This window comes from Enoplosus armatus, chromosome 20 (assembly GCF_043641665.1).
Source record: "Enoplosus armatus isolate fEnoArm2 chromosome 20, fEnoArm2.hap1, whole genome shotgun sequence".
In the NCBI taxonomy this organism is placed as follows: Eukaryota; Metazoa; Chordata; class Actinopteri; order Centrarchiformes; family Enoplosidae; genus Enoplosus; species Enoplosus armatus.
Window position 1 is genome coordinate 10393577 of NC_092199.1, and position 27944 is coordinate 10421520.

General features: G+C 40.5%; 3 protein-coding genes and 1 long non-coding RNA gene across 5 annotated transcripts; all 4 read right to left on the bottom strand.

Annotated features, from left to right (window-relative positions):
• Positions 1–802: 802 nt before the first annotated feature.
• atxn7l3b (ataxin 7 like 3b) lies at positions 803–4595 on the bottom strand. 2 transcript variants are annotated; one of them, XM_070927419.1, is made up of 9 exons: positions 4575–4595; positions 3948–3994; positions 3703–3827; positions 3448–3580; positions 3051–3222; positions 2635–2735; positions 2481–2503; positions 2325–2370; positions 803–1768 (listed from the first exon to the last, which is right to left on the bottom strand). In XM_070927419.1, the coding sequence occupies exons 3-9, from the start codon at positions 3751–3753 to the stop codon at positions 1689–1691; spliced, it is 606 nt and encodes a 201-aa protein (XP_070783520.1). In that variant the 5' UTR covers positions 3754–3827; positions 3948–3994; positions 4575–4595; the 3' UTR covers positions 803–1688. The 2 variants fall into 2 exon arrangements, with proteins under 2 accessions (XP_070783520.1, XP_070783519.1); XM_070927418.1 differs by lacking the exon at positions 4575–4595 and adding an exon at positions 4372–4417.
• A 1383-nt stretch (positions 4596–5978) lies between these two features.
• Positions 5979–6330, bottom strand: LOC139302886 (uncharacterized). The gene is made up of 3 exons (XR_011598931.1): positions 6278–6330; positions 6126–6197; positions 5979–6036 (listed from the first exon to the last, which is right to left on the bottom strand). It is a non-coding gene; the product is annotated as an uncharacterized lncRNA (long non-coding RNA).
• A 92-nt stretch (positions 6331–6422) lies between these two features.
• Positions 6423–10025, bottom strand: LOC139303623 (nucleolar transcription factor 1-like). The gene is made up of 12 exons (XM_070927466.1): positions 10004–10025; positions 9650–9825; positions 8869–8946; positions 8472–8627; positions 8322–8386; positions 8161–8245; positions 7879–7928; positions 7347–7488; positions 7170–7211; positions 7018–7086; positions 6741–6796; positions 6423–6618 (listed from the first exon to the last, which is right to left on the bottom strand). The coding sequence occupies exons 1-12, from the start codon at positions 10023–10025 to the stop codon at positions 6423–6425; spliced, it is 1137 nt and encodes a 378-aa protein (XP_070783567.1).
• Positions 10026–10690: 665 nt separating this feature from the next.
• slc4a1b (solute carrier family 4 member 1b (Diego blood group)) lies at positions 10691–20290 on the bottom strand. Its single transcript, XM_070926595.1, has 18 exons — positions 20245–20290; positions 18955–19001; positions 17714–17894; positions 17037–17172; positions 16257–16329; positions 15703–15745; positions 15385–15569; positions 14869–15079; positions 14529–14732; positions 14294–14442; positions 13998–14192; positions 13628–13876; positions 13377–13466; positions 12529–12695; positions 12185–12426; positions 11892–12061; positions 11598–11771; positions 10691–11475 (listed from the first exon to the last, which is right to left on the bottom strand). Exons 3-18 carry the CDS (start codon positions 17868–17870, stop codon positions 11395–11397), a joined length of 2526 nt encoding a protein of 841 aa, XP_070782696.1. The 5' UTR covers positions 17871–17894; positions 18955–19001; positions 20245–20290; the 3' UTR covers positions 10691–11394.
• Positions 20291–27944: the final 7654 nt, after the last annotated feature.

Below are 27944 nucleotides of genomic sequence, written 5' to 3' on the forward strand. Positions count from 1 at the left end.
CAGCATGACTATCAGGCCACCCACTGTGTATTAAACGGAGAAACCCAGAGACCAACCAGTATTCATCTGCTGGAATAATACTCTCTGGCTTTCTGTGGTGATTTTATTATTTAGGACCATGTACCATATGAGCACAATGTAAACCAAATACTAATAACTAGGGGCCTCTCTAAAAGACATGGACACAAAATTAGATAATAATGCAGGAAATCCCTTAGGTGTTAAATGAATATTTCCCTATTAGTTGTAGTGGGGTAGAATAAAGTAGCTCAACATTTAAATACTCAAGTACAAGTTCCTTGTAACTGTACTTAGTTACTTTCCCCCATTCATTACACCACACATAACTGTTCAGGAAAGAGTTGTTGTCAAATTAAGAAACATGTCTAAAATCTTTAGATTTATCTTAGGGGCATTATTTTTTCTGCATGCCAACTTACAAGTTTAATTTTCAAACCTTTCAACCAGCCTTGTGACCTGGACACGCATCTGTACCAGAGCTCAGATGTCGGTGTTTAGGAGGAATACGTGAAGGCAGCATAACAATTCTGGGAACTGAATGCAGAACACTTAAAATCTCCAACTGTGAGGACTTTGTTTTGCATGTACCATCTCTAAATTCCCTATGAATAACATCTACAACAGTACGTCATTGAAAAAAACGTTTACAAAGCAACATTCAGTGTCTCATATAAATGGGTGCATTAAAATAATCAAAACTGAAACATCTTGAGGCCTCTTCGTTTGATCAACAGCCTCCCCTGTTGGTCATTTGGTCTTGTAAGTTAACACAAGACAGAAGGACAGGTAACAAATCATTTATTATGCTAGACAGATGAAACAAACTGAGCCATGATAGCAGCAATTCAACTATTGGAATATTTACACTATCACTTCACACCAAGGATATATGTAACCCTTTACAATGTAAACACATGATACAAAGACATTTTCGAATGCTAGAAAACAAGCCGATCTATCCACCGAATGACAATGAAACAAAACAAACCTGCTTTCTGCAGCGAATACCTGCTCGTACAATTAGGGGTTCATTCACTGAACATTTTTAAAACAGGTTTCCACAGGTGAATGACAAACATAATGTACTGTAATTCAACTGGAGAACTATGAGCCTGACGGTGAATGTGAAAATGAAAGACAAACCATTAGTAATGATTGTCTTTGACATTATTTTTTTCAAAGAATGATTTTAAAGATTTTAAAAAGGTGAGGAAATATAAGTACACCTAATGGCTAATCATTTCTGTATTTTAAAGAAACAACATACTGTATGTGCACGTTCACTCTTCACACAGCTGCCTGCTCGGCCACTGAATGAATGACACCAGAATCTACCTCTGTGCAGTGAGTATATGGTGATATTCATTATTTTGGACTCCAGCAAAAAGTTGAATGAATGAACTAAACAAAAGAAAAACACGAGTGTTGGTACGATGATTTTGAGAAAAAAAATAAATCTGTCAAGTATACAGTGGGAGGTCTGGACTGCTTCTGCAGAGCAGCAAACGCCATAAGTGTCACCTATAACAACGACGTCCATTGATTTCACGACATAAAGAACCGAGGGTGAAGTGTCATTGGTCTTCCCGTGTGTGTGCATTTGTGTGTGTGTGTGTGTGTATGTGCGCACACAATGGTAAGAGAATGTGTGTTTGTGGCTGAGTGTGTTATTGAGGAAATGCCTCGTCTTTCATCAGCATGCGCGGGCTTTCCTGGTTGTCCATGCGACGTCTAGGACCCATCATGCCTGCGGGAATAAACAACAGTTCAATTCAAGTGTCTTTTAAGCAGCAACATAGCAATTTAATATAAGAACTGTACAAATTGTGATGAAAGTAATTTTTGAAAAATGATGTAATCATCTCCTTTAATGTACTTAACGTAATTAACAACTCGGCTCATAATGTATTAACATTTGGATACACTCTGATGTATTATATTCTATGCTGTTACATTATCCTCTGTATTTTTCAAAAATGTCTGTGACTTTCTCTGCAATCTAACATAAAAGAATCTCATGTTTTTTTATAACAGAGGCACTGTTACTAAATAGACTTGAACATTTCACTGTATCATCTAAATGTTGTAGCATTTATTGTGTATTAAGCGTTTCCATGCTTCATAGGTAAGACTAATACAAGGATCAGGAATATAATGTGAGGTAACACGTGCTCCTGATGTGTTACAAAATTGTTTTGTTTTATGTCGTAGGGTTTCCTTGAAACTGAAAGTATTTGATTATGTAAGTACACAAGCTGCAGACGAGCCATCAAGAGGAAGTTTAAGGATTCATTTCCACTTACTGTTCTTATGCTTGAATGATTTGGATCTTCTGGGTGAGTTTGGATTCTGAGGTGGAAAAAAGAAAGTGTATTTAGTTTGAGAGGACAAATCAGGAATAATTAATAATGTATAATATAATGCTCCGTTTGGGTTTTTACAATGAAAATAAAATGTACCTTATCAGATTTCCTTTTCTTGGCTGTTAAAGAAAGACATTACATTTTAGATTTGAGTAATTTCACATATGTCCAACTTCATTAGAGGATCATATTGGCAATCAACATTCAGTATCACTAAAAATAGGTAAAAATGTAGCACCAAGTACATCACCTTTCTTTTCCGCCCCATAAGACCAGTCATTATCATTGACGTCGTCGTTATCCTCTTGGTCACTCTCTGACTTGTTGTTGGTGTTGTTACCGGTGACTATTCTGTAAAAGTGGGAAGAATATGACTCAGCATTACTCACCACAAATAACAGTTTGATTATAAGACAAATACATTCTGACATTATATACGATTTTTAAAAAAATGTTTTCACTCTATTTTGTGAAATACAGGGAAAGATACCTTGCCTATCTTAATTATCATGCTCATAGTAGGAGGGTGAATTGTATTGAGCTTACAGGGCAAAGGAAAAGGTGTACATTAGTTCAGTTTACAGTCAGAATCCAACTTAGTGAAGCAAACTTGCAATAATCTTAAATTGTTTTTTCACTCTCCGGTTAGCTGTTTAACTCTCATACCTGCGGTTGGCTATGCGGCTGCTGTTGCGTCCCATCCCCAGGCATTTCTCCAGGTGTGGGGCAAAGCGTGAGGCAGCGATGCTCCGGCTGCAGTTGGGACACACACACTCCTTGTTTTTCCACTGGTTGTACACCTGGCCAAACACGTCCAATCCCGGCTGGTCCACAATTTCTGGAAATTTGAAGTGATATACGGCTCTGCTTTACAATACAGTCACACAGAGCTCATAATACACAAACCTACGGTTAGTTTTTTTATGATCTAGTGTCATTAATATGGACAAAAAAATATGAATTCACTCAATTTTTCACAACCCTTTGGTAACAAAGTGTCACCAGCTTGAGAAACATTTCACCTTTCTTTCACTATAGGCAGACAGAATGACTTTGTACTCACCAAAGTCCCTCATGCTTTCTTGGTCCGTGTCATCCAGGAAAAAATAGCCCTGCTTGACGGCCCGGTGGACCTCGAAGCAAAGACCCAGGCATGCATCCTCCACCAGGTCAGACAGGATGTCCTGAGCTAGGCCCTGGCAGGGAAGGGTCCAAACAGACACAAATCAGGCCCCTGTCTGTTTGCATCCTGCAGATGTAATGTGCATTTCCAAGGCTACTGGAACTATTATTATACTGTGGCCTTGCTCTACTGTACCTCCAGCTTGCTGTTGTCCAGGCTGGACATTGAAACCTCCTCCATTTTCATTTGCCAGAACTACCAAATGAGCCGACACTGCTGTGGTCATGCTGTAGCGCAGCAAGCATCGGCCAGAACAGGGGCTGCAGCAGGAGGGAAACACACAGTTAGCAACACAGTGGCATTCAATCCTGTCTCACCAATGGATGTAAAATCAGTGCGTGGGGAACATTTGACGCCTTCAATATGATGCAGCTACTTACAACTGCACGTTGAACACCGCCAGGGAGTTACTTCCCACGTTTATAACCTGCGAATAACACAAAACAAGAATAACTTAGCGTTTGGTGTTGTAGCACTGCAACATCTCCGAATAAACAGCCAAAACACGAGCTCAGTGTTCAGACACCACCCTGCAGGTCCCGAGCATTGCTGTCTAATGAAAGTAGCTTAGCCAAAACCTTGCTGAAGAAAACAAAGAGCGTGGCTATGAATAGGCTACTGGGGAGGAATTGAACATGCCAAGAGGTTAGAAGAGAGGCGGTATCCTGCTCACAAAGCCTCCAGGTCAACAGCAGCTACAGCTCGAAGCTACACATGTCAAATGTACCAGGCTAGCCTGAGTAAACACACACAACGCAGCACATTTGTATGTGGGCTGTATGTTTTTTGCTGTTGAAGAATTACATTTGACTACAGCGAGGCTCGTCCCCGAACTCAACACTACTACGGCTGCTGCACTGCGGCTGTCCGCCTCTCAGCCCCCCGCACAAACCACCGAAGGAGGAAGAAAAATAAAAAAAAAACTACAATTGTACCCCGATATGAAGCCTATCAACGAGGAATACCACAATCAGAGCCGCGCAAAATTGCTAATTGTGTTTATTTACCTATTTCGGCAGGCATCCATCTTTACATCACAGAGATCAGACAGGAGCAATCGATCGCTGCACGACTTTCCACCGTGCGCTTCCTTTGCAGCACTGCCGGGGCTGCTCATCGTCCAGGCCAGCATGTGACTGCGTGTTACCCCGTCTAATTTAGGGTTAAATTGGCCTTTTGTTTGGCTGTGTAGTAGTCATTATAAACCATCGTTTTTGTTTTGTTTGTTTGTTTTAACTCTAGTGTGGTTTGTGCCTTGTTATTTGAACTTGGAACTCAGACAATCCATGATGAATCACATCTTTATATAACATGTTTATTCGTAAACATCTCTTCTTTCCGGGATTTACAAAAAAGGGTTTAAATGAATAAAAAAAAAACAATGCTTGATAATGACACTTCTTTTGTTTTTCCCCCACACAATTAAAAAAACAAAACAAAAAAAAAAGTCAAATCTTTTAAAAAAAAAAACATAATTAAATTTCACCCCAACAAATGGACAATCAGACAATCCGAGTGGCTGCTGACGATAAAAATCCCCAGCCATGATACTTTCTCAGACTTTCTTAACATCAGAGGTAGAAAAAAAACAGTCTTTGTTGTCTCCTATTCACAAGGATGACTTGATTTCTCTCAGATGCACTGTGTTGCGGTAAGAGTCAGATTAGTTTGCTTAGGGGCCCATATTAACCCCCCATTTTCCCCCCACTCTCTGTGCCTTGTTAACAGTATTCCTGTGGCAGATTACTAAATAGACCCATGTTTGCTGTATGGTAATTTGAGCAAAGTAATTGGGGATACGCAGCATTTAAGCACAATATAAAATGAAATAAGGTTCACAGCAGGTCCTCAGCTCCATCTTAAAAGGCCGCTGAATGTTTTGACTGTTAAACTCTTAATGAAGCTCTTTTTTTCCCCAAACTAAAAAATATTTTATGCGATAGAGAAATATAAAATAAATAGGTTTTCAGGGGTTTTAAGGCCCTCATCTCATCAGTTGCTGTTGTGCTTTAGCAGTGCATTTTCCCAAGCTAAACAAACTAATTACCACATAGTAATAGGTAACCTGGGGCTCTTTGCGGTCCTTGGAGTCCTAGGGCACTTCGTAATCCAGCCTCGGTTGTGGCACAACGCAGCACTCGTGTTAGCAACCTCCCAGACAACATGGCCACCATGCAATGTCCATCGTCTCCAATACAGAATCTAGCTCTGAACTTGACGTGAATGTGATGCTTCTGCTGTCCGTCTCATCACCATCTAATACATATCAAACGTTATGTCATCCCCTTCCTCCTCCTCCTCTTCCTCCTCCTGTGGACCAACAGTTGATATTTTTAACACCTGCATGCAAAGTTGTAAAATTAAATACAAAAGTAAAAAAAAATGTTTTAGTATTCGAACCTCTTCACACTCCCAATTGTTCTCTTCTTCATCAATGCCGCTGCTGTCAATGTCTTCATCTTCTGAATCCTGTGTGACGAACAATAAATTAATTATTTCAGATACAGTCCATTCGCTTTAAACGTTTCTACGTGTGTTGAATCAACACTTCAACTTACTGATGGCCTGTACACGCAGATTTCTTCTCTCTCACAAACTTTTTTTTTTGTGGCATCAAGGTATTGATGTTTCTGCAAAGAGAAGTATATTATGAATCTAAGAAAAAAAGAAAGAAAGAAAACAGGTACTTGAATTTTTGGTGAGCACTTACAGTGGGGTTACATGTTCTATAGTCTTCCTGCTGTGCCAACGTCAATGTCTGAAGAATGCAAAAGGTGACACATGTTAAGGGACCTTCCAGTTGAAAGTTAAAAAAACAGCATAGATTAAAAAAAACACTAGAAGGAGAAGATTCTTTAAACCTTAAACCACTTTTGCAGCTCCAATGAGTATTTTCTAATGTTTTCATGTACTCTCCCTCTGTAGCGTTCCTTCTCTTTATTGGGGATGTCATGCCACGATTTGTTGCACTTGATGAAGCGCTCCCTTGCGTTTGGGATTTTCTCCTTCATAAGTTCCATCTGCTCTTTGCAGAAAATGACATTAGCAGATCTGCGAGAAAAGAAAAATCCAGTCACAGGTTTGTCTTGACAACCGAGGTTTTGATGAGTTGCAAGTTTTAATTAATCCTGGGTCTCGTAAAGGCACAAATCATGTTAGATGGTAATGCTCACCGAGATGGCATCTTTGGCTCGCCAGGAAATGTCTTCACTTGCTTCATTTTATTGCCCTGCACATTAATGACAAAAAGGTGTTTTCAAAGAGGACATCGATCCAATGTAGTGAAGTAGGAGTACACAAACAACCCCCACTGAGTATAAGCTGTTGTTTATGAGGCAGGATGAAAAGGAGAAACACCTTAATGACACCGACAATGAACAATTGATGGAAAAGCAAGCAAATAGGTTCAATCAAATTTAAGAAAAGTTCCCCAAATCTGTTACTTCTTACCTTACGTTTTTTAGGTCTTTTGATGCCATACTTATCTAGGATCCGCTGCTGCTCCTCCTCATCCAAAGTCTGAGGAACATAAACACCATCGTCACACAAAGTCTGTCAGCATCAGCTCAATGCTGCAACTGTAGTCTTGTAAAATGACTTACCATTAGATATTCATTCAGCTTGATCGTGTACTGCGTCTTCAACTGAAAGAAATAAGCATTTCATTTGCAACTGATTTTTTACTGTAACCCGACACAATACTCTTGTGGCACAGAAGTTGATGAGCAAGTTATGCTTTGTAGCAGTGTCTGTACGAGACGGTTTGTGTGTGTTCATACCTCACTGCAGCGAATGTTGTACTCTTCCCTCTGTGTATCGGTCAAATCTCGCCAACGTTGGGCCCACACCCTTATATAGGCCTTTGTTGAGATATCCGCCATGGACGACATTTGCTCTTTGCTGAACAGACTATAGCCATTGCTGAAGATACATGCACACACACACACACACACACACACACACACACACACACACACACACACACACACACACACACACACACACACACACACACACGAAACATATGTTCAGCTGCCAATGAATAAACTGCTTGCATCCTTGTTCATAAGTTGGTTTAGTTCATTTACTCAAAGATAAGACATAAATGTGATATAAAACTATGATAAAGCTAAGATGTTTGACATTGTTGCTGGGAAAATAGTTGGCAATTCATTTTCTTCTTACGACCGACTAATTGCTTTATCGACTAATGGTTGCATCTCTAAACAAAGCAAAACAAAGTGACAATCACTGTCACTGTAGTGTGTATGTGTGCGTGTATGTATGTGTGTGTGTGTGTGTGTGGCTTACACAGGAGGCTTGGGAGGCAGACCGTCTGCATCTGCAGAAAGCTGTTCACCCTGCTTTCAGCAACAGAGGGCACACACCAATTTGAAGATAATTAAGATTTAGACCCTTGGCAGCAGTGTTATGTAATCACAATCAAAAGTGTGCCCCAACAAAGAACTGTAGTCATATGAACTGCATCGAATCATATGAGTATTATATTAATAAGAAAGAAGAAAGAATAAACCCAGCATAAACCCAGCTAACCATGTAAACAGTACACTGGCTAATGTGACCGTCACTTACGTCTGAGCTGTCTGCAGAGACCCTCTTCCTCTTCCTCTTCTGTTTGGTCCTGAGCTTACGATTGGGACGTTTCTGATATTGTTGCCTTACAAAGACAAAGAAATTTGCTTCACACTGAATTTATGTGTTTATATGGTACAGTATGTGTGTTCATTTACTACCTGAACTCTAGAATCCTTCTGTCGTATTCTTTAATTGAAAGCTGGTATTTCTCAGAATATTGAGACTGGAAAAAAAAGTGATCCATCATTTAACATTTGAGGCAGCGCCAAATGAGAAGAAGTGCTGTTATAGCCTCTCGCGAGCTGTACCTTCACTTCATCTGGGAGATCCTGGTAACTCTTGTTTACGAATGCAAAAACCTTTTTGTAGCTCAGCTCTGGGTGTTGCTGATGAAACTTGGCCCAGTTCTCCTCAAAATAGATGGCATTTGGAGGGCTGGGTTTCTTCGGGAGCTCGGGGTGGACCTGCAGGACCAATTACTCACTGTTAACTCACAGAATGAAACATGTGGTATTATTGGACAGTTCTTGCCTGCAGATTTCTGTCTTCATCTGTGGTGCAGGAGAGTGTATAATCAACAAAGCAACACCCCTGATAACGCTATTTGCAGGAGATTTGTGATAGCAGACACAGTGACCTACATGAGTTAAACTATAACCTGAAATGCACAGAGAAATTTTACATTTACAACTGTGCCGTGGTTACCTTATTGTCCAGGGAAGGATTGGAAATGACGTCTTCAGCTTCAATGAGGAGCTCTGTGAGGGTCCGAATCTTGCGCATCTGAGCAGGAACAACAAAGATATTACACTAAATTAACAAAATGTATAAGACTGTCTTCAAGAAACATTTTGAAATTCCACATTGTATTTTTTTTTTTTGCATTTCTTCACCATGGAAGGAAAACTTACAAATGAGCTGTTATTTGGAAAATTTTGCCAAACTAGCCTATTAAAAACAGTGAGTGCTGTTGGTAGCATGGCAGGGGAAAAAAAGAAAAATTAACATCATGGTGATAGTCTTCCCCGAACATGTTGATCCAGATTCAAGTTTCTGCATTACTTACGTGACAAACAGCAAGTGGAGAGCGAGTGGAAAGAAACATTTCCCTTCGGTGATCAATCAGATATATCAAAATACTATAATAACCTTTAGTTGATGCTAAACCCTGCTAACACCCCATCAACAAATACCAACATGTGATAACACATTTATTTAGGAATTCTTAATTGAAATGTGCTTTGAGATGAGATAAATCTTCAATTCACTTCAGCTCAGACCCTCAAATCTGAACTCAAGCACCAAAATGGTAATTATATACCATACTGGGTAAAAGACTGTGGTGATGCAGGACATCAACATTTCTGACAACTGCACAACTCCATCTGATGAAGTACATTGAGTGAGATGATTGAAAGTCGTGCTGCTGTGGTGAAATCGTTTTTTTTTTGTCAACTGAAGGTTTAAGAGTTAAACTGTGACTCACCTTCTGGAAAATCTCTCTCCACTTTTCATGGCATGCTTCAGGAGAGAAGGGGGGGAAAGCCACCTCATTCCAGTCCAGGGTTTTCAGTCCTCGGGGGTACGCACTCGATCTGTCATGGTCTGGAATGCTGGTTTTCATTGCAGCTAGAAGCTTCAGCAGGTTTTCCCTAGTCCAATCTGTAGTCACAGCAAAGGGACAGAAAAGACAGCATTAGAATTAATCAACTTCCGATTGACAAGCATACTGCCATCTTGCTACAGCTACTTTTATTTTAGTAATTCGTATAATTTAAGTCATTGAGAGTTTAATGTCAGATGGCAAATATAATGTGTTACCCGGTTTATTTAATTGTACCCACCAGCTTCTTCACTATCATTTCTAATGTCACTCATTTTCCCAATGTGTGTCCTGCAGAAGTCTTTTGTTGTGTTAGCTGGATGCAAACTGGCAGAACTTCAGGTCAATGCACGTGGCTACCGGAAACTGTACAACAACAATAATAGCTAATTAGCTAACGTATCGAGCTTAGCCAACAAATGTAACCTATTTAACCTAACCTGTGTTACCGTAACACATGGAGCTACAGAGAAACATGTTCATCACTTGTTATTCTCAACAACGTGACAATTGCCTCCATGTCTGGTTGGCGAGTCCTTGCTGAGAGAGCAACCAATCAGGAACGAGCAAAGTCTTCTTCTTCTTCTTCTTCTTCTTCTTCTTCTTTGTGTTTAATGCCGGATGGCTAAGCCTCGTAGACCAGCGTTGAGGTTGCGCCACCTACTGAGCCGGAGGGCATTGAATGATGGATGGATAAATTATAGAAAATATAGATAATGTATTATATCTTATGCATTAACGTTGATAAAACAATATATTGATATATAAAGGGAGACAAATAAACACCACAAATAATAATATTATTAATTTAATAATAATACTTTTAATTACATTTTGTTGTCAATTAGGCCTAGATTGTATTGTTGTACTGTATTTTGACATTTGATAGAGCCATGCTTGTTTTCTATGAATGAAGCTGATTGATCTTTTGGGAGGTAGTTTTTATTATTTATAGAGAGATGACATGAAGACAGCAACACAACACAGAGTATACATTTTAACAACACGCACAAAAATTCTACATTTTCTCTCTCCCTGTATTGTTGTCCTTCTGCTCTCCAGTGTTACCAGTTTGATCGTTCATGCTAAAATGTCTACACTTTGCTTGCATCACTGCCTTATAAATCATGTATTGCTTAATTCAGAGTTTGGATTTTACTCGCACCAAGCAAGTGAATACAATAATAACTTACATTCAATGTGCGATCGCTTGGAACAACATACAATTTTGGCTTTTTCAATCTGTTCGTATTTGGATTGCTGGCATGAGTTTTTATTTCATGTAGTGCCTCTTTAAAAAGCATCTTCTTTTTTTATGTCTTTCTTTTTTGTAAAAACATGTCAATGTTATGTGAATATTTCCAGATTCAGAGGTGTGTAAGGCACAAGCTATTAGAAACAACATATTGCAAGGAATTTTCCTGAGTGACTGTTGAAAACTCTTCAGGAATGTTTGACCAAGATGGTTTTTACTATAAAGATAGAATCTATATCTGCATTTCTTCATGGAAAAAACACTCAAAACATGTTTGTGCTCACAGGTAGATGAAACATTCAGAAGAGCCACATATAAAATAAATACATTTTTGTTAAAATAAAAGGTTGCTGGCAGCTGTCATGGAAGACATCTACAATGGCATCTGAGATTCACAGTATACATCCTGCCCCGGCTCCTCCTCAAATGTCACTTTGGCGTCGTCAGCATCCAACTAAAACAACAGACACAGAAATGTTAGTGCTTAACACACACACACATCCCTCATAACCTTTCAGACTCAGCTATCCACATATTCCTGAAAAAACATCTGCATTATAAGAGGTGACCACTTACACATTTAATTTCCAGCTCAGTGAAGAGTCGCCCGGTCATAAACATGCGTAGAGGGATGGTGAGGATGAGTATGAAGGGAAGCGCAAGGGACACTGGACTGGACTTAACAATCCACAAAACTGCAAGGCACACTATCTGGATGGCCGTGAACAAGTGCATTCGTCCTGTGCTCACCTGTAGCCAACATGTAGAAATATTAGTCAGATAGATACTTGCGGATACTTTCTGATGAGATTTACAAATACTGGTATATATCATTTAACACCACATAACATGTTCTTATGGCACTCTTACTCTGGTGGCATAGGGTTCATCAGGGTGGTATTTCTTAGGGACGAGCAGAAGCAGCATCCGATCCCACAGCTGGATGCCATTGAGCGACGTAACTCCCATGTAGAGAAAGATCCCGAACAAGGCCGCCATGGGAATCATCTTTAGGATTGGCTCCATGAGAATTGACAGACCTTGACACAAAGACATTCAGATAAAGGATGGCATGCTGTACATTAATGACTGACCTGTAGATTTCTAAAGACATGCAGTGGTAAAAAAGATTAATTAACATAGGATGATTAGAGAGCACTTACCGACCAGCAACGCCACCAGAATACCACTGATCCGCTGCTCCATCACCTTCTCAATCACAGGTTTTGGTCCTTTGCTCATAACGGTGAGGGCGTTGGCGTGGGTGACAGATCGCACCGTGGCAGCGCTGAGCCATGGCACACCAAATATTGCACTGAGCCCTCCCATGCCGACTAAAACCAGCAAGTCAAAGTGGAACCCAGAGCCTTTGACCATCTTCCTCTCAGGTTTACTCACAATCAGACTGTAAACAGATGCAACAAGTTGGGTTAAAGCCAGGAAATGTCATGTTTTCTGAGGTTGATAAATCAGTGAGTGATACTGTTGTTGAGCTATAACAACTCACGTTGTGATCTGAGACTCCAGAAAGATCAGAATGAAGACCAGCATGGCCGGGACACAGCACGCAAACATCAGCCACACAGGGAAAGGCCTGTACTCTCCGAAGGGGTTGATGAGCCAGCCTCTTTTGTCTGGGTCGGACACCATCAGACCTTTGGGAACCACTAGTTTCTGTAAAGAAAAAGCCACCCGTTTTTAATCAAACCTATTAAATATAGCAAGTCCTAAATGTAAATAAATCTGTCTTAAACCAATAGTGAGGTGCCCATATGGACACTGAAACAGGTTTTGCTTCATAATGTCGTTTCAATGCAAGTGATGGGGGACAAAAATTCACACACCTTTGCATTCAAATGCATTCTAAATTTAATCTGGATAATATACAACTTGTGGTAGCAGTCTGAGTTAGTAAAATCAAGTGAATATCTTCCAATGTTACTGTGTTTTCAGTATAAAATTCCCTCTTTGTGTTTCCCTGCAGTGAAAGGATTGAAACAAAAAGAGGGAATTTTGTACTAAAAACACTGTAACATTGGAAGATATTAGAAGACTTGACAGCTGCAGCCTCATATTAGCTTCAGATAAACTTTGGAATACATTTTTGCACAAAACAAGGGCTGTGGATTTCGTCTCCCATCTCTTACATTGAAAGCACATTAGTAAGGTATCTTTTAATGGCCAGTATGAACAGGAGGAATGATTACAGCAACCTGTTCCACTGTTCATATGGGCATGTGACTATTGCTTTAAGACATAAAAAATTGTGAACCCATTCCTTTGTTTTTTTCAGCTGAATTATGCATGTGTTCAGCACATAAAAATGGGCTTGGAAGCTTAGACTCATGGACCAACCTGCGTGTAGGTATCGTCAATGTTGTAGTCCACGATAACCATGAGGAAAATGGAAATAGGCACGCCAAAGTCACCAAGCAAACGTCTGACCTGGTAAGCACAGATCAAAGCAACAGATGATTGACTCACATTGTGAGTGTGAAATGTAATTAAACAGCTGATAACATAAATAACCTGTTCATTTATAATTGGCAAAATGTCTTTACTGAAACAATCTGGGAATGGACTCCACAATCTAACCACCAACTCACCTTTCCAGGAAGAAAAGTGCCGTTCTTGAACTGGCGCAGGAAGAAAGCGATGAAGAAGCAGCCTAACATGAGGCACATGGAGAGTAGGGCTGTGTTGGGGTAAGGTGGCTTAATGGTGTTGATGAAAACAGTCGTGTTGCCAGTAGCATTGTCATAGATGACCGTCTCTTCCACCTTTGGGTGCCAGGGATTTTCTACAGTATCATTCAGATGATCGTAATTCAGAATCAGTGGGTGGGACTTAAAGGTCTAAAGAGAGGTCAGAGAGAGAAGGAAGATTATAATGTGGAAACAGAACTACAATGAAATGTGAAATGTCTCATTTAATTTGGACAGATGAAATATCGGAAATGGATGAAGATGGTTTTACCCTCCCTAGCTTGGCAAAGGTTTCATAGATGAAGATGAGGGAGATGAGGATGGAAAAGATTTCTTGGGTGAATCGGGAGATGAAGCGCACCAGGAAGCTGCCCTCGAAGGCCACGATGACCACCACGATGATGACCAGCCACACTCCAACCCACACTCTCCCCACAATATACTCGATGTCTTGGGACTTGCAGAACTGAATGAAAGGAAACTGGGTGAGTTGAGCTCAGTGGGATCAGAAGAGACTAGAAACAATGCTACAGTTCACCTAGATGTGGATTCAGTGTTTTGACTTACAGCGAAGAAGGCCTCCTCAAACACTAACAGAGGACCAGAGAAACCAATAACCAGGACGGGCTGAGCAGCAACGAAGCAGAAGATGATCCCCTGGACGCTGGTAGAGATGAGGAGCTCTGGAACGCCCATCATGTTTTCCACCTTGTCAGCTGCAGTGGCAAAGATGAAAGTATTATTATAGGATCTATTGCATACAGCAGCCAAAACCATGTCCCATACAAATATGCACACGTACCCAGCAGTCCTCCAAAGGTGATGGCAGGAGACAAGGCAGCGAAGTAAATGAAGATGACGGCAGCGAGAACCTGAGCGTTGAGAGCATCTGTGATGTCACTCTTGTAGTACTGGTAGCGTTTCTTTATATCTCGAATCATCCCGCCGAACGGTCGACCAGTACGGGACAGGGGGTCCTCAGGTGGAGGCCCGGTAGAGATGGAAACTGGGGGAAAACAATTTAAATCTAGTGTGAATACTACAAATTGATAATAGAAAACCGCTTTATGTGTGGGTTGTATAAAATCCTGAATAAAAAAGTTTTATACTGTAAGCTCTGGGTGTGTATTGATAGCACTCACCCCTGCGTGGCTTGGAGTCCAGGCGGAGCGTGGCATCAGAGGACTGGAACCGGTCCTGCAGCAGTTTCTTCTGAAAGCTGATAATCGAGCTGAGCATCGCTTCGTTCTGAATCTCGGTGGGTGGGATGACGATGCTGCAGTCCATGAAGTCGGCCACTGCGTCTGTCAGCTCACGGGCGTTCTTTGCCTGAAACGCTGCCTGATTGAACACCTGGGATGAAGATGGTGGAGGGGGATGTTGCAGAATCAGGGAGGATTTCATGGGATTACATTTTCTATGTTCGAAACATTTCTTAGAAATGTTATGGTGCTATAAGACCAAAATGTCATGAGTAAAGTGTCAGATAAAGATGCCTCCGCTACAAGAGATTCAAGCCTTAATGTGTTTTCTACTTTAAAAACTTTGAATCAAAGCTAAAATTGTATACTGGTGTAGGCCTGCAACCAGAGTTTTAACTATTCAGTGTTTGGTCGGTTAATGTGTTTTAGGTCAGTAGAAAGCGTCAGCTAGCTCACTTTATCAGCCATTAGTGCTGCCATAGCACGGCCAGTCTCGTGGTAGTCCATGTCAGTCTGGCTGGGGCCAACCAGAACAAAGACGAAGCGTACAGGCACTGGGGCCTCCAAGGCAGAGTCGAGCACCACCGCTTCCTTCAGACGCACAAACACGACTGTAGGCCTTTCCAGAAAGTCCAAGGCTCCTGGTTCAAAGAGACAGAGATATCATATTCATAGACACAAAATAAACAAAGGAAAATGCAGCTTCTGCAGCGACAAACGCACACATACTGCACTCCAGATCCTTAAATGAAAATAATACAAACACTGGCTTACCTACTAGCACCATGGAGGCCTCAACACGGTAAGATTCATCCCTCTAAAGCAACAAAGAATGAGCAGACCTAGTGAGCAAACATCAGACTTTCCTCCCCACTATTATTATCACTATGTTTTTAAAAATAAAACTTTTTTAAAGTGGAGTTTTGCTTGAAAAGCAACAGCAGCAGCAGGTTTAGATAATTTCATAGATAATGAATTTGTATTTTTTCCCAGGAGGACATTACAATCTAAGCATCACAGCTGTGTGAAAATACTTACATTGAATAAAATTCACTAACAAAATAAATAAAACAATATGTGCAGAAATTTGAAAGATCAATTAATCCCAAAACCTGATGTAATGTGCATCCGAACCAAAAATATCAATGAATGCATCTAAAAAGAAATCCAAAAACAGAATCCTCTAAAACTTTTACTCCTCTCAATGACCCTCTGAGTGTCCTGATGTCATTTTCACCTTTAAGATCACTGCCATCGTCTCAACATTGTCATGATATCATCATCAGTGATACAGTCATATGGCTGATCTAATCAGGGGAAGAACTTACCCTTTCCTTGACTGAGAACTTCTGCAGGTCCACCCCATCAGTCAGGGCTTGGCTCTCTGGGTCATCTGATTGGCTGGAGGGAGAAAGCGGCACGTGTCATTGGCTGTTTTTGTGTCAGACTGAAGACTGAGTGGCTGTTTCGACAGACAATCAAACTATCCACTGCAATCATTCAACAAAGGGGCATTGAATTTTGCATTGCACCAGAAAATAATATCTTACAGAACGGGCAGTGTAGAGAAACACTTCTTAGACTAGACTGTATGGAAGTTACAGTTACAGAAGATGTCATTGAAAAGTTAAATGGATAAATAAAATGTGGAAACCTTCATATTTCTAAACTTCTGACAACAGAGAAACAAAAGAAAATGGGAAATTTGTGCTTTAGAAAAGAATAAAACATCTTAATGAAAAGGACTTGGGCACCTTGAATGCTCTGTGGTCTTTGATGTTAATTACGGAGAAGTTTTCGTTAAGATTTCTCAGCAGCACAGGGACAGTACTAACCCTCTTTATCAGTGCGAGGTAACTGCAGTACACATTGGTCACCTTTAATAAAGACTTCAGCAGGCCGGCAGAGTGGTTTGGTGGTCAGAGACGTGTGTTTCATAATTACAGGTTTGATCTCCACAATAGCTACGTGTTCTGTTCAACTTTCTCTGAGCAAGAAACCAAAACGTTCCCATCTCACCTGCAGCTTTGGATAACAGCATCAACTAAAAGCCTAAATGTAGGTCATTTATGTCTGAGTCACTGCTGGATTGATGTCTTGGAGGATACCTGCGGTTTTGAAGCAGAGATTTCAGCACTCCTTCCCGGTCTCCAGGTCTGATCTCCTTCTTGTTGACCATCTCGTTGACCATCTTCTCGGCGATGCTGGCCAGGGTCTGCTCTTCACAGTCGAAAATCGTCACACCTTGGCAAAGGAGCGCGTTGGGAAATATTCAGAGGTGATCGTGATGATGAGGGCAGTGTGGTTGTGGTTTGAGGGGAGGTTCAGACAAAATGAGAGCTAGAAAGAGGCGCTGAGAGTGCCAGAACTTTTCAAGTGTTTCATTTTGGCACAGTCATGGTGAAACACATTGTCAGAGAAAATGTAGAGAAGCAGGCATCTCAACAGTTAGTACCTAGACAACAGATGAATATGGTGGAAGAAATACCCCGAAATCTACTGCAGCTGGTAGAGGTGGAGCAGACTGACTACTTTATGTCCTATTGGGCAGTATAATCTATAATAATGCCTCATAATGTTACAATTTTACAGGAGCAATAACATCTGTTGATTATATTTTGAAATAATTATCTAAATCTGCAAAGTAACTAAAGCAGTCAGGTACATGTATAGTGGAGTAAAAAGATTTCCCTCTTAAAGTAGTGGAGTAGAAATCAGGTACAAGTAATTCTACTTAAGAATACTTGATATTTGTTTGATGTTTTCATTGACTTTCCTCCCTGACCTGTGTTCATGGCGCGTCGGAGCTGGATGAGGCTCTTGAAGGTGAGGTAGGAGATGTGCGAGGACGCCCACACCCCGGCCTGAGGGTCGAAGCTCTCCTCGTAGCCCCCCCATCGACCCGTCTCCTGCCAGTAGGTCTGCTGCTTCTGGTCCTTCATTAGCTCCCTCAGCTCCACGTATCCCTGACGGCACAGAGAAAAGAACGGAGATAAACACTGGCTGATATGGACATGAATGTGGGACACAAACATGCTTGTGTCGGTGAGACAGAGAGGGAAGATCTGGACAGGGCAGGTGGATGAATTAAACGTGCACCTCCCACAAGTAGAGCTTAAACTGTGGTTTCACCGGCCACTTCCTACTTGTCAGTGAGCCTCTCTGTGAGGGAAGTATGGGAGCAAATCTCTGAATATTTTGTCTCTTTCTAACCCAAATTAGAGGGAAAATGGAAAGTACAAAGTTCTTTTTAGGTTAAAGGAAAAGTTGGAAAAATGCAATGGATTAAAAATTAAAAAGTACAATAGAGTTTAAATGGACATAAGGGCTGGTAAGAATAGGAAACGCTCTTTCAGTAAAAGTGAGTTTTAGGAAGCGACTTAAAACATGGTATGATGAGGTGCCTGTGTTCTGTTACTGTTTATGTGATGTTACTATTTGCATTTTATGTATTTAGTTTAATCTATGAGCACAACAAAAGAGAAAGAAAGCCCAAGAAAACTTTGACCAAGTCAAACTGAATGTTCCTGAGCTCGTTGCCTTCAGCTGAGGGTTACACTTGTAGGTGCAGCAACAGAGGTATCATTTTGCTTGCCTTGTGGTCCCTAAGAGAGATATCCTCTAATCAGAGCACGATCAGATAAAGTCACGTTCATGCTTCACTACATCACAAAAACACTGATGATATTTTGGGTGTTGTTTTCCATTGCAGCAGCCTGGAGTATCACATGGATCTACTGTCACTCCTGTCGTCTTCTTGGCAGCAGCAGTGTGGATATGGATTAGACTAATGTGGAAAGGTGATGTCCAGGTGAGACTTTGTGTCTACAAGGTAAACATGGTGGCTGTCCAGCCTCAACAGCCAGCGGGCTCCCGGCTCCGGGCCACTGCTAGTTTCCGGTAAGGACATGAATGACGGCTCACCCTAGACATGTTTGGACTGTCAATACATGTCGTGTGCCTGCAGTGGATATACTGTGTTTGTGTGTGAGTGTGTGTGTGTGTGTGTGTGTGTGTGTCCCTTACCTGACACTCTGCACTGGGGTTGGCGTTGGTGTTGATGTTCCAGGCAGCTGGAACAGACACAATGGACCCAGTTAAAACTCACTCTGTCTTTTAACACTAACACTCGTTTTCACACATTTTAAAGTTTGAATAAAATCTGTTTGTTTTAAAATAACAAGGTTCATTGTAACTTTGCTTGTTCAAAGCTTTGCTAGAAAGTGAGAACGAACTGAATGAATGAATTTTTTAAATTTGCAATAAAGGCATAAATTGTACGGGAAATATGGGTTCAGGTTGTAGCCGGCAAATGACTTGTTAGTGTTATGTAAGAAATCTCCAGAGTGTCTATTTTATCTCAGATTGGACCGGAGCTCTGAAGTTGTCTGTAACAACAGAATGATTTATTTCCAAAACACAGCTGAGCAAAGGGGTGGAAGATTCAGATCAGACTGACAAGATGATGTCTGCAGTCCATCCGTGTGGGTGGTGGTGGGGGTGGGGGTGGGGGTGGGTGGGGGGGGGGGTGAATCAAGTACAAATGTGCATGTTCTTATATGCACAATGAATGAATATACATTATGTTATATAAGTAGGTGCAGATGCAGTGTGCACACACCGGTGCATGTGTCTGAAAATATATCTTATGCATCTAACAAACTCATACACTTACATTTTTGTAGATGTTTCAAAAAGCAATGTGTGTGTCTAATTTGTTATCGTCAATATGCATGTGGGATATAACTATTCATTTTAAATCTTTAAGAAAATATGACTGCACATGCAAACTTCCCTCTGGAAATTCATACATTTTGTTTTCACATTGCATAATTTGTCAAGCCTTTTTTAACTCTCCTGGAGTGGCAGCATTCAATTTAATAAACATTCATTTATTATAGTACCTCAGTCTGGACCTGCTGTGTAGTCTAGAAGATGTTTGATTGGTTTTACTGACTGGTGTGTCACCCAATGAATGACAGCCTCCATAGTATTGCTATACATTTTGTAATGAATGTTTCCTCCTCAGTTGACCCACATTATTAAGGCCTGAACTCTTCAAGCTTCAATGCCCTCTTACTTTCTTGTAAAGTGTTTGCAAAGCTTTGTTGTTCAGACATAATCTGAGTAAGACTAAACAGAACATCCTGCACTAATCATCCTACTGCTGCACTGACCACAAGACAACAGTAAGTGTTCTTACAGTCTCCAAGAAGTGCTCCGTTCCCATATCATTTTTATACTTCAAAGTTACAGCTCTACTTGTATAATTGCACAAATACCTTTCATAACTGCAGCAGAAAAGGTGACACTTACCTCCTGCAGGCACTCGCCAGGCCGACAGCAGTGACAAGTGACTGACCCCAGAATGGCAAAAAAGCGTGACTTTATAAACACCACCTCTTTAAAGCTGCCTCTGTGTGTATGTGTGGGTGCATGCTGCCTGATAATGGGTGGGACTAATGCATGCACACACACACACACACCTGGACATGCACACTCTAATTCTCTCTGAAACACACATCCAACGGAGTGATGTGTTCTCACCCATAATATTGATAGTAAACACAGTGGCTTGGTATGTGCAGAAAACCAGTCGCACTGTGTCATTATCCTACCAGCATCTTATCACATTTAATGTCTGTGTTTGGAGGACAACAAAGGCTTGGATTACACTGCACACTCACCTTCAACATCTCCAGAGTAGAGGGTGGACCTTTGGATGAAGTCGTCTTTCATCTCCTCTACTTCCTCTCCCTTTATGATGGTCAACATCTCGTATCTGTCCCTCGCCTGAAACTGAGGCCTGAGACATGACAAGAAAGAAACACACTTTTAGTCACTTATACAGCAGAGTGATTTACCAACCTGTTGTCTAGGTGATTCTTTTTTATATTAGCTGACCTGAACTCATTCATCATATTTGGTAACGTAAAATTTCATTTACACCAGTACAGCATGATAAAACAGGCAAAATAACATAACATATAACGTAAATAAGTATTTACTCACCCATATTCAGTATGTAATTCAACAAATGCAGCAGTCTAATTGCTTTTCCATTAAAGTGTGACGCACAAGAGTAGAAACCACACACTCTGAGGTACCCCTTGTCAAAACTTTATCTTAAAACTTTATCATTAGCCGTTCAGTATGAACTGACCTCAGAACAGTGTTTTAGGGAGCTGGAACACTCAGAGGCTCCAACAACAGTAACCCTCCCCTCCCACACTCGGACAGGAGCAAGATAGAAGCTGTGCAGGGGCACAGGGATGCTATCAGCCATCAACATCTGGCTCTCACATGAGGCTATCCTACTGAAGGTGACCCCTCCCTGACCCCCCCACCACACCCAGCCAGGGGCTGCAGGTAGATGCTCTTGCTCACAAAAATGGAGTTGTGGAAATCATAGTTAACAAAGGCCACCAAGCTTATTCATGTAGAGACAGTGAGGCTGGCAAACACGAGTTAAATGAGACATGTGACCTTCAGATGTAACATTTCTTTCAGTCTGAGTGATGGGATACTTTCTCTGACAATATAAATGAAAACAGTGCTGCTAACTAAATAAAATATATAATAATTAATCAATTCCAGTCCAATGGAGGAGATTAGACACTGAGATTTGAGCCAGAGGAGCTATAACAGGCACTGTCGTGGCTGCTCTTTGTGCCTGCTGATATGACGAGTTCCAGTTTCATTTTGAGAATCTGTCAGTTTAAATGTTGACATTCAAAAATGATCCCCTGCAAATGTTTGAATAAAAACTAAATAATGTGTCTTTTTCTTCCAGAGAGTTTGTCAAAGTTGCCTGTGCTCAGTGGTGGAAGAAGTATTCATATCTTTTGCTTACGTAGAAGTACTGCAACATGAAAATACTCCACTACAAGTAAAGTCCTATAACTGAAAATGTCAATTAAGTACAAGTACATAAGTTTTATTAGCAAGATGTACTAAAGTATCCAAAATACAAGAAAAATGTCCAATGTTAGTGTTATACTATTATATAACATATTATTATTGATGCATTAATGTTTAAGTAGCATTTTAATGTTGAGGCTAGTCGTGGTGGAGGTAATTTTGACTACAAATACATAATTCAATCTGTAACAAAGCTTCATAATTTGTCAGCTCATTATATCTTTTGCTTGTAAAATCTTAATTTGTAAAGTAGCTGAAGCTGTCTTATAAATGTAGTGGAGTAAAAAGTAAAACATTTACTTCTGAATTGTAGTAAAGTATAAAGTGACATAAAGTGGAAATACTCAAGTAAAGTACAAGTACCTCAAATTTATACTTGCTTAATCTGCGGACAAATACTCTAGATATCTAGATTAGTTGACCAGAACTCAGTCATCATATTTGGCTACTCAGTGCAGCAAAGTATTTACTCGCACATATACAGTATATAATTCAACAGATGCAGCAGTCTAATCGCTTCTCCAGTAAAGTGTTAAGTTTACAGTTACAATAACCCATCACTCATAGAACAATAATGATAACAATAACAATAGTAAAACTCAAAATCATTTCTGGTGCTGATTACATTAAAGGTCTCATCTGACAAATAATTTCTCCTGAGAAATCAATTTATGTTGTTTACCTGTGGAGTGTTTTTCCAAAATGACGTTGAGACAGTTCAGTTTGTGCTCACAGTCGAAGCACCGTGAGTAGAAACCACACACTCTGAGGTACCCCTTGTCAAAACTTAATGTGACCCACTGATTGGCGGTCAGCATGTTCAGGAGTCCTTTATTATTAGCCGTTCAGTATGAACTGACCTCAGAACAGTGTTTTAGGGAGCTGGAACACACAGAGGCTCCAACAACAGTAACCCTCCCCTCCCACATTCGGACAGGAGCAAGATAGAAGCTGTGCAGGGGCACAGGGATGCTATCAGCCATCAACATCTGGTTCTCACAAGAGGCTATCCTACTGAAGGTGACCCCTCCCTGCCCCCCCCACCACACCCAGCCAGGGGCTGCAGGTAGATGCTCTCTCTCACAAAAATGGAGTTGAGAAAGTTATGGTTAAAGAAGGCCGCCATGCTTCTACATCTCTTTAGAGTCTTTAGAGCAAAAATAGATACAATAGAGCCGACATTTGGATTACACATTCATTCCAGACAATAGTGATCAATTGACCAGTACTGTCAAACAATTCACCTTTTTTAGATGTTTAACAGCATGCCTCAGACACTCTCTCAGTAAGAAAAAGTACATTTGGTAGCCATTTTCAATTTGATGGAGAATAGAATAAAGACAAATGGAAATAATGCTGCTAACCAAATCAAATATATAATGATTCAACAATTCCAGTCCAGTGGAAGAGATTTGACACTGAGATTTGAGAGGAGCTATAAGTGGCACAGTCTTGGTTGCCCTGCGTGCATGGTGCTGATATGACGAGTCACAGGATTATTTTGAGAATATACTGACAGCACTACAGTGGGAGAGGCTTCAACTAATGTGAGTGAACGGCAACAAGACAGAGTGGGCAGAACAAAACCTGCTGCTGGAGATCACGCTACACCTGAATTAATTCATCTCTAAAACGGTAGAACCAGTAATGATTACTATCACTCAAGTACTGAGGTAATTGTACTTATTTTTATGGCACTTTATAAGGAAATAATGTACTTTTTAATTATCCATGATTATGTACAGTAGTTTAAACAGTAGATTAAACTATCTATATACTTCAAACTATATATTATAAACTAGTGTATTAAGTTGTAAAAATTAGCTAAACGTCAACAAGCCTCTATCCTTTTACATAATGAGTACTTTTAATTTTGACACATAATCACATTTTGCTGATAATACGTCTGCACTTTGACTCAAGTACAGCAACAAATGAACAAACTACAGTCAGAGAGTATCAGTGGGGTCCACATGTTGCTCCATGCACATATTGTTTATCTTGGTCCTAACAGAAAAAGAGAGCAGACCAAACCCTGTTGTTTCTGTTCGTATACCTACAGCTTTGGCAGCACACATGTTTTCACCTGTAAAGAAGCAGTTGGCAACAGGTAGTCAGAGGAGGAAACAGGTAGCAGGCATGCAGGAAAGGCTGGCAACCAAACAACAATCTGGCAAAAAGCATCTGGAAAACTGTCCTAGGAGCAGCAGCTGTGCAGGCAAGAGGCTGATGACAAGAGACGTCAGGTGATCAACGAGGAGAGACACCTACTGAGGGATCCTGGTGGGCAGGTGAACCGGTTGTTTATCTGGATATCACGAGGGTATGAGAAGGACATTTTAATCACAATTTTATTGTTTTCGGTTGCAAACGTCATTCACTTTTAGTAAAGGGTTTGTAGTTACTTTATTAATAGTGATAGATACACCAACTATTAGTTATTAATGCTTTTAACTCTTGAAACTGATATGTAAAGCATGAGTAAATGATTTATTAGCCATTAATGAGAACTTATAATAAAGTATACCTTATGAGAAACTGATACCCAGCGATTTGAATCTCTACATACAAATACAGATGTTTCCTTTTTCAAAGAACCTCTGACAGGATGACGGTCTTCAGCTCAGCAGGGGGCAGCATTGTTTTAGTCACGGCGGCACCGTCATCAGTGAGAGCTGTAACTGAAATCTATGAAATCTCAAGACATTGATTCTTTAGTTTCACGTACAAACCAAAAGTGATTTTCCAGGCTGCATTTTCTTGATCGTACACAAAACTAATGATCTAAAAGGACAGAAATATTAAGTATTTTTGGGTGATCCAGCTGAGGTGTTGAACCATTACCTGTGAGATGTGTCATGATGACATACCTTTGAAAGCTGTGATAGTCTTTTGGTGTTTATTTAATTTTCCCTTTTTATTTTCTTAAATTTGTCCTTCCAACATCCACTTCAAAGCCTTTGAACTATTTTACTGCCTTGACTGGACACACTTTGGTCACCTAGACACAAATTCTGGACTCGTCCTGAAACAAGAAAAGCCACATTTTTGAGAAAAGTATATCCTAGAAACAGAAGTGAACCACACCTGCATTTGAAGTCAGAATATCAATTTACTGCACTGTAATTCAGGTGTCTTTACCAAAGATTATGTTCTGATAGTAAAACATGAGAAAATAATTTTGTGCTAAAAAAGAGAAACTTCCAACACATTTGAGAGCACAAAAACCTGTTTCACCAACCAGGTTACCTAAAGAAATGAGCCACTTTTATAAAAAACAACTCAAATTTGCTCACGTGATGTTTATAACTGTTGATCAGTTTAACAAATTAAGTATATTTACAATTCTGACTGTAAAACTAGTTTGCTGAATTTGTTATCATAACATTTTACAACATTTACAACACAGTCTTTTGTGGTTTCGATTATAAAAAGTGATCAAATCTATAAATTTTGTAAACTCTAATAACAACATATTGAATGTGTTGAATACATCCTCAGTGTAACTGGGTCAGGATAACCAACATAAACCATCCTGTACCTTCTGTGTCTGAACTCAGCAGGTTACTGTTGTGAGTGTGTACTTGTTTCATATCAGCCAAATCTGTGTGTCTCTGAATGCATAAAGGACTGCATTGACAGTCAACAGCCTGAGGCTCATTTTCACTGTCTGCCCAAATCTGATCAATACAAAGGCCTGTTCACTCCCTTTCCCCCCACCCCAACCCCCCCCCCCCCCCCCCCCACAAAAAAGTATCTTCAATGTCTGCTCTCTTCAGTACACTAACAGAGAAACAAAAAACTTTGAAATCAATACCTTTATTATTGATCCAGCGGGGACAAGCAAACATGTTTCACACAAACGCGTGGACATCATGTTAAATGGAAGAGCAGACGTGACTGTTAACACACAGAGAATATCAACATTCTTCTCACACACACTTGCCTTCACCATGACATCGACAGTGTGGCACTCAGGTCAAAGTTGAAAGGTCAAGTCATAAGTTCTTAAACAGGGGAGACACATTCATTCATTCATTCATGCATTCATTCACTTTTGGAGGGAAGTGAGTAAAGCTCATGCTAATAGAATCTTCACCTGTAGTAGAAACACATGTTTTGTTTACAGTTATTACTTTTGTATTTGTGTGTTAAAACAATGTCGGCGCATTTGTGGACCCAGTTAAATGTCCAAGAAAAGGTTAAACTCTCTCATCTGATCAGATAAAACAGCAATTCTGAAAAGGATAAATGGGGAAGAAAATGATCAGATGAAAGATTTTTCTCCACATTCATCAATCAGACTCTTCAGCAGATTCTAGTGTTAAAAGAACCAAGAATTCTTAGTGGCAAAATATTTCTTTTGTGTCTTTCTATGAGACGTGGCAGCCAGTGAGCAGAGGATGGAGGGTGTACAGTGAAGAGAGAGAGAAAAGGGGGATAGACAGATCTGATCAATAAAGCGCAGATGAGGGAGTCCCACGGGAAGAAGCGGGGCTTGTTGCCATCTGGCCCGTCCGAGGTTCACTCTGGCACTGAGCAAAATGAACCAGTCGTTTCATCCCCATTAAGGATATCTGCACCGACTCCCCAGCACAAACCTTTATGGCACATAATGATGCCGGTTTGTTGTTTACCAAATATACTCCATAACAGGAATGCACCGCCGGCACTGCAGTACTCTCAAGGTTTTCTCTAAACACAACATGATATCACTCCCATGCCAGTTATTGGTGTGAGTGTCCTCAGAGTAATTTAAGGGCTTCCTTGGCTTGTCATACGATGCCCCTCCATGTATCACAGTATATTAGAAGAAAAGCTTGCAGGGAGACGGTGGATCGCGTTGCTAGTGCTGTTTGTGCTCCTCTGTTGCTGCTGTTTTTATGAGTGACAGGTGATCTCCTCTTCCTCTTCAGGTCAGTGTTGGTTAAAAAAAAAAGAAAAACAATGTTCGCAGGTGTGTACATGGGAGATACATTCATGAAACATAAGCATGGAAACTTACCAAGACTGAGACAGATGTAGACATAAACTAACACACACACACATCGTATCACTTCAGAGGACATTACATTGACTTACATTTATTTCCTAGAGATTTACATTATGGGGACTCCTGTTTTGTCCCCATAAGGAAGGTGAGTCCCCGCAATGTGACTGTGTAAACAGCTTTACACACACACACTTTTTTTCCACAGGACCGGCCACCTGGAACAGAACCCTTTTCTCGGAACCTGAGATGGGACAGTGAACGCCTCCTGGACTACCCATCCTCTGTCCACTCACTGGTGACAGATGGTCAGTGTGTGTGTGTGTGTGTGTGTGTGTGTGTGTGTGTGTGTGTGTGTGTGTGTGTATGCAGGTGTTTGCATCTGTGTGAATGTGACAAAATGGATACAGTTATGTTTCCACATCCACATTTCATAAAAATGTCTGCATGCTCTCTCCTGTTCCTTTACTCTTCCAGTGAACATAGTAGTGATACTAGTGAATGCACAAAAGTGCCTCAATGTTTTAGCTTTGTTGGCTGTTTCAGTTCCCAATAACGTCTTATAATACTTTAAACCAAATTGTATTATTATAGACATTTAAAGGGAAAGGAGCATTCAAAATCATGACATAAAAAGACTCTTTCACTGTCACACAGAAGCAAATTCATGTCAAATGAGGATTATAACTACTTTTCATGTCATCTCAGCATCGAAAAGCAGCATTTTTAAAGATTGATTTTCGGTCAAACAAGCAGTGATTCTCTTCAATGAATTACAGGAGCTGCACGGAAAATGAGATTAATCTATTTTGGCCCATATAAGTGACTCTGAAATGGATTTTCTTTCTGTCTGTCTGTTTCTCTCTCTCTCTTTGCATCCATGCATTATTTATCCACCCATAGCAACCCAGCTTCCTCCCTCTCTTCATCTGCTGCCCCCATGTCCCCCACCCCCCTTAGTCCTTATATGGTCTCTATAAATCACTGTCTCATCAAGATGAAATGTCAGTATAATATAATATACCCAACTACACTCTACTGTGCTCCACCTGCTGAAAGGTTAACAAGTGGAACATGTTATAAAGGTAAAAAAAAAAAAAATTAC

Coding starts and splice junctions, on each gene's coding strand:
- atxn7l3b (XM_070927419.1), bottom strand. CDS start 3,753: ATGAAAATGGAGGAGGTTTCAATGTCCAGCCTGGACAACAGCAAGCTG. Junction 3,581..3,702: donor TGGACAACAGCAAGCTGGAG/GTACAGTAGAGC, acceptor CTTCCCTGCCAG/GGCCTAGCTCAGGACATCCT. Junction 3,223..3,447: donor AGAAAGCATGAGGGACTTTG/GTGAGTACAAAG, acceptor TCAAATTTCCAG/AAATTGTGGACCAGCCGGGA.
- LOC139303623 (XM_070927466.1), bottom strand. CDS start 10,025: ATGATAGTGAAGAAGCTGGTGG. Junction 7,087..7,169: donor AGCTGAATGAATATCTAATG/GTAAGTCATTTT, acceptor TATGTTCCTCAG/ACTTTGGATGAGGAGGAGCA. Junction 6,619..6,740: donor GAGCCAAAGATGCCATCTCG/GTGAGCATTACC, acceptor CTTTTCTCGCAG/ATCTGCTAATGTCATTTTCT.
- slc4a1b (XM_070926595.1), bottom strand. CDS start 17,870: ATGAAGGACCAGAAGCAGCAGACCTACTGGCAGGAGACGGGTCGATGG. Junction 16,330..17,036: donor TCTCTGCTTCAAAACCGCAG/GTATCCTCCAAG, acceptor TTCTCCCTCCAG/CCAATCAGATGACCCAGAGA. Junction 13,877..13,997: donor CCTTTGCCAAGCTAGGGAGG/GTAAAACCATCT, acceptor ACCTCTCTTTAG/ACCTTTAAGTCCCACCCACT.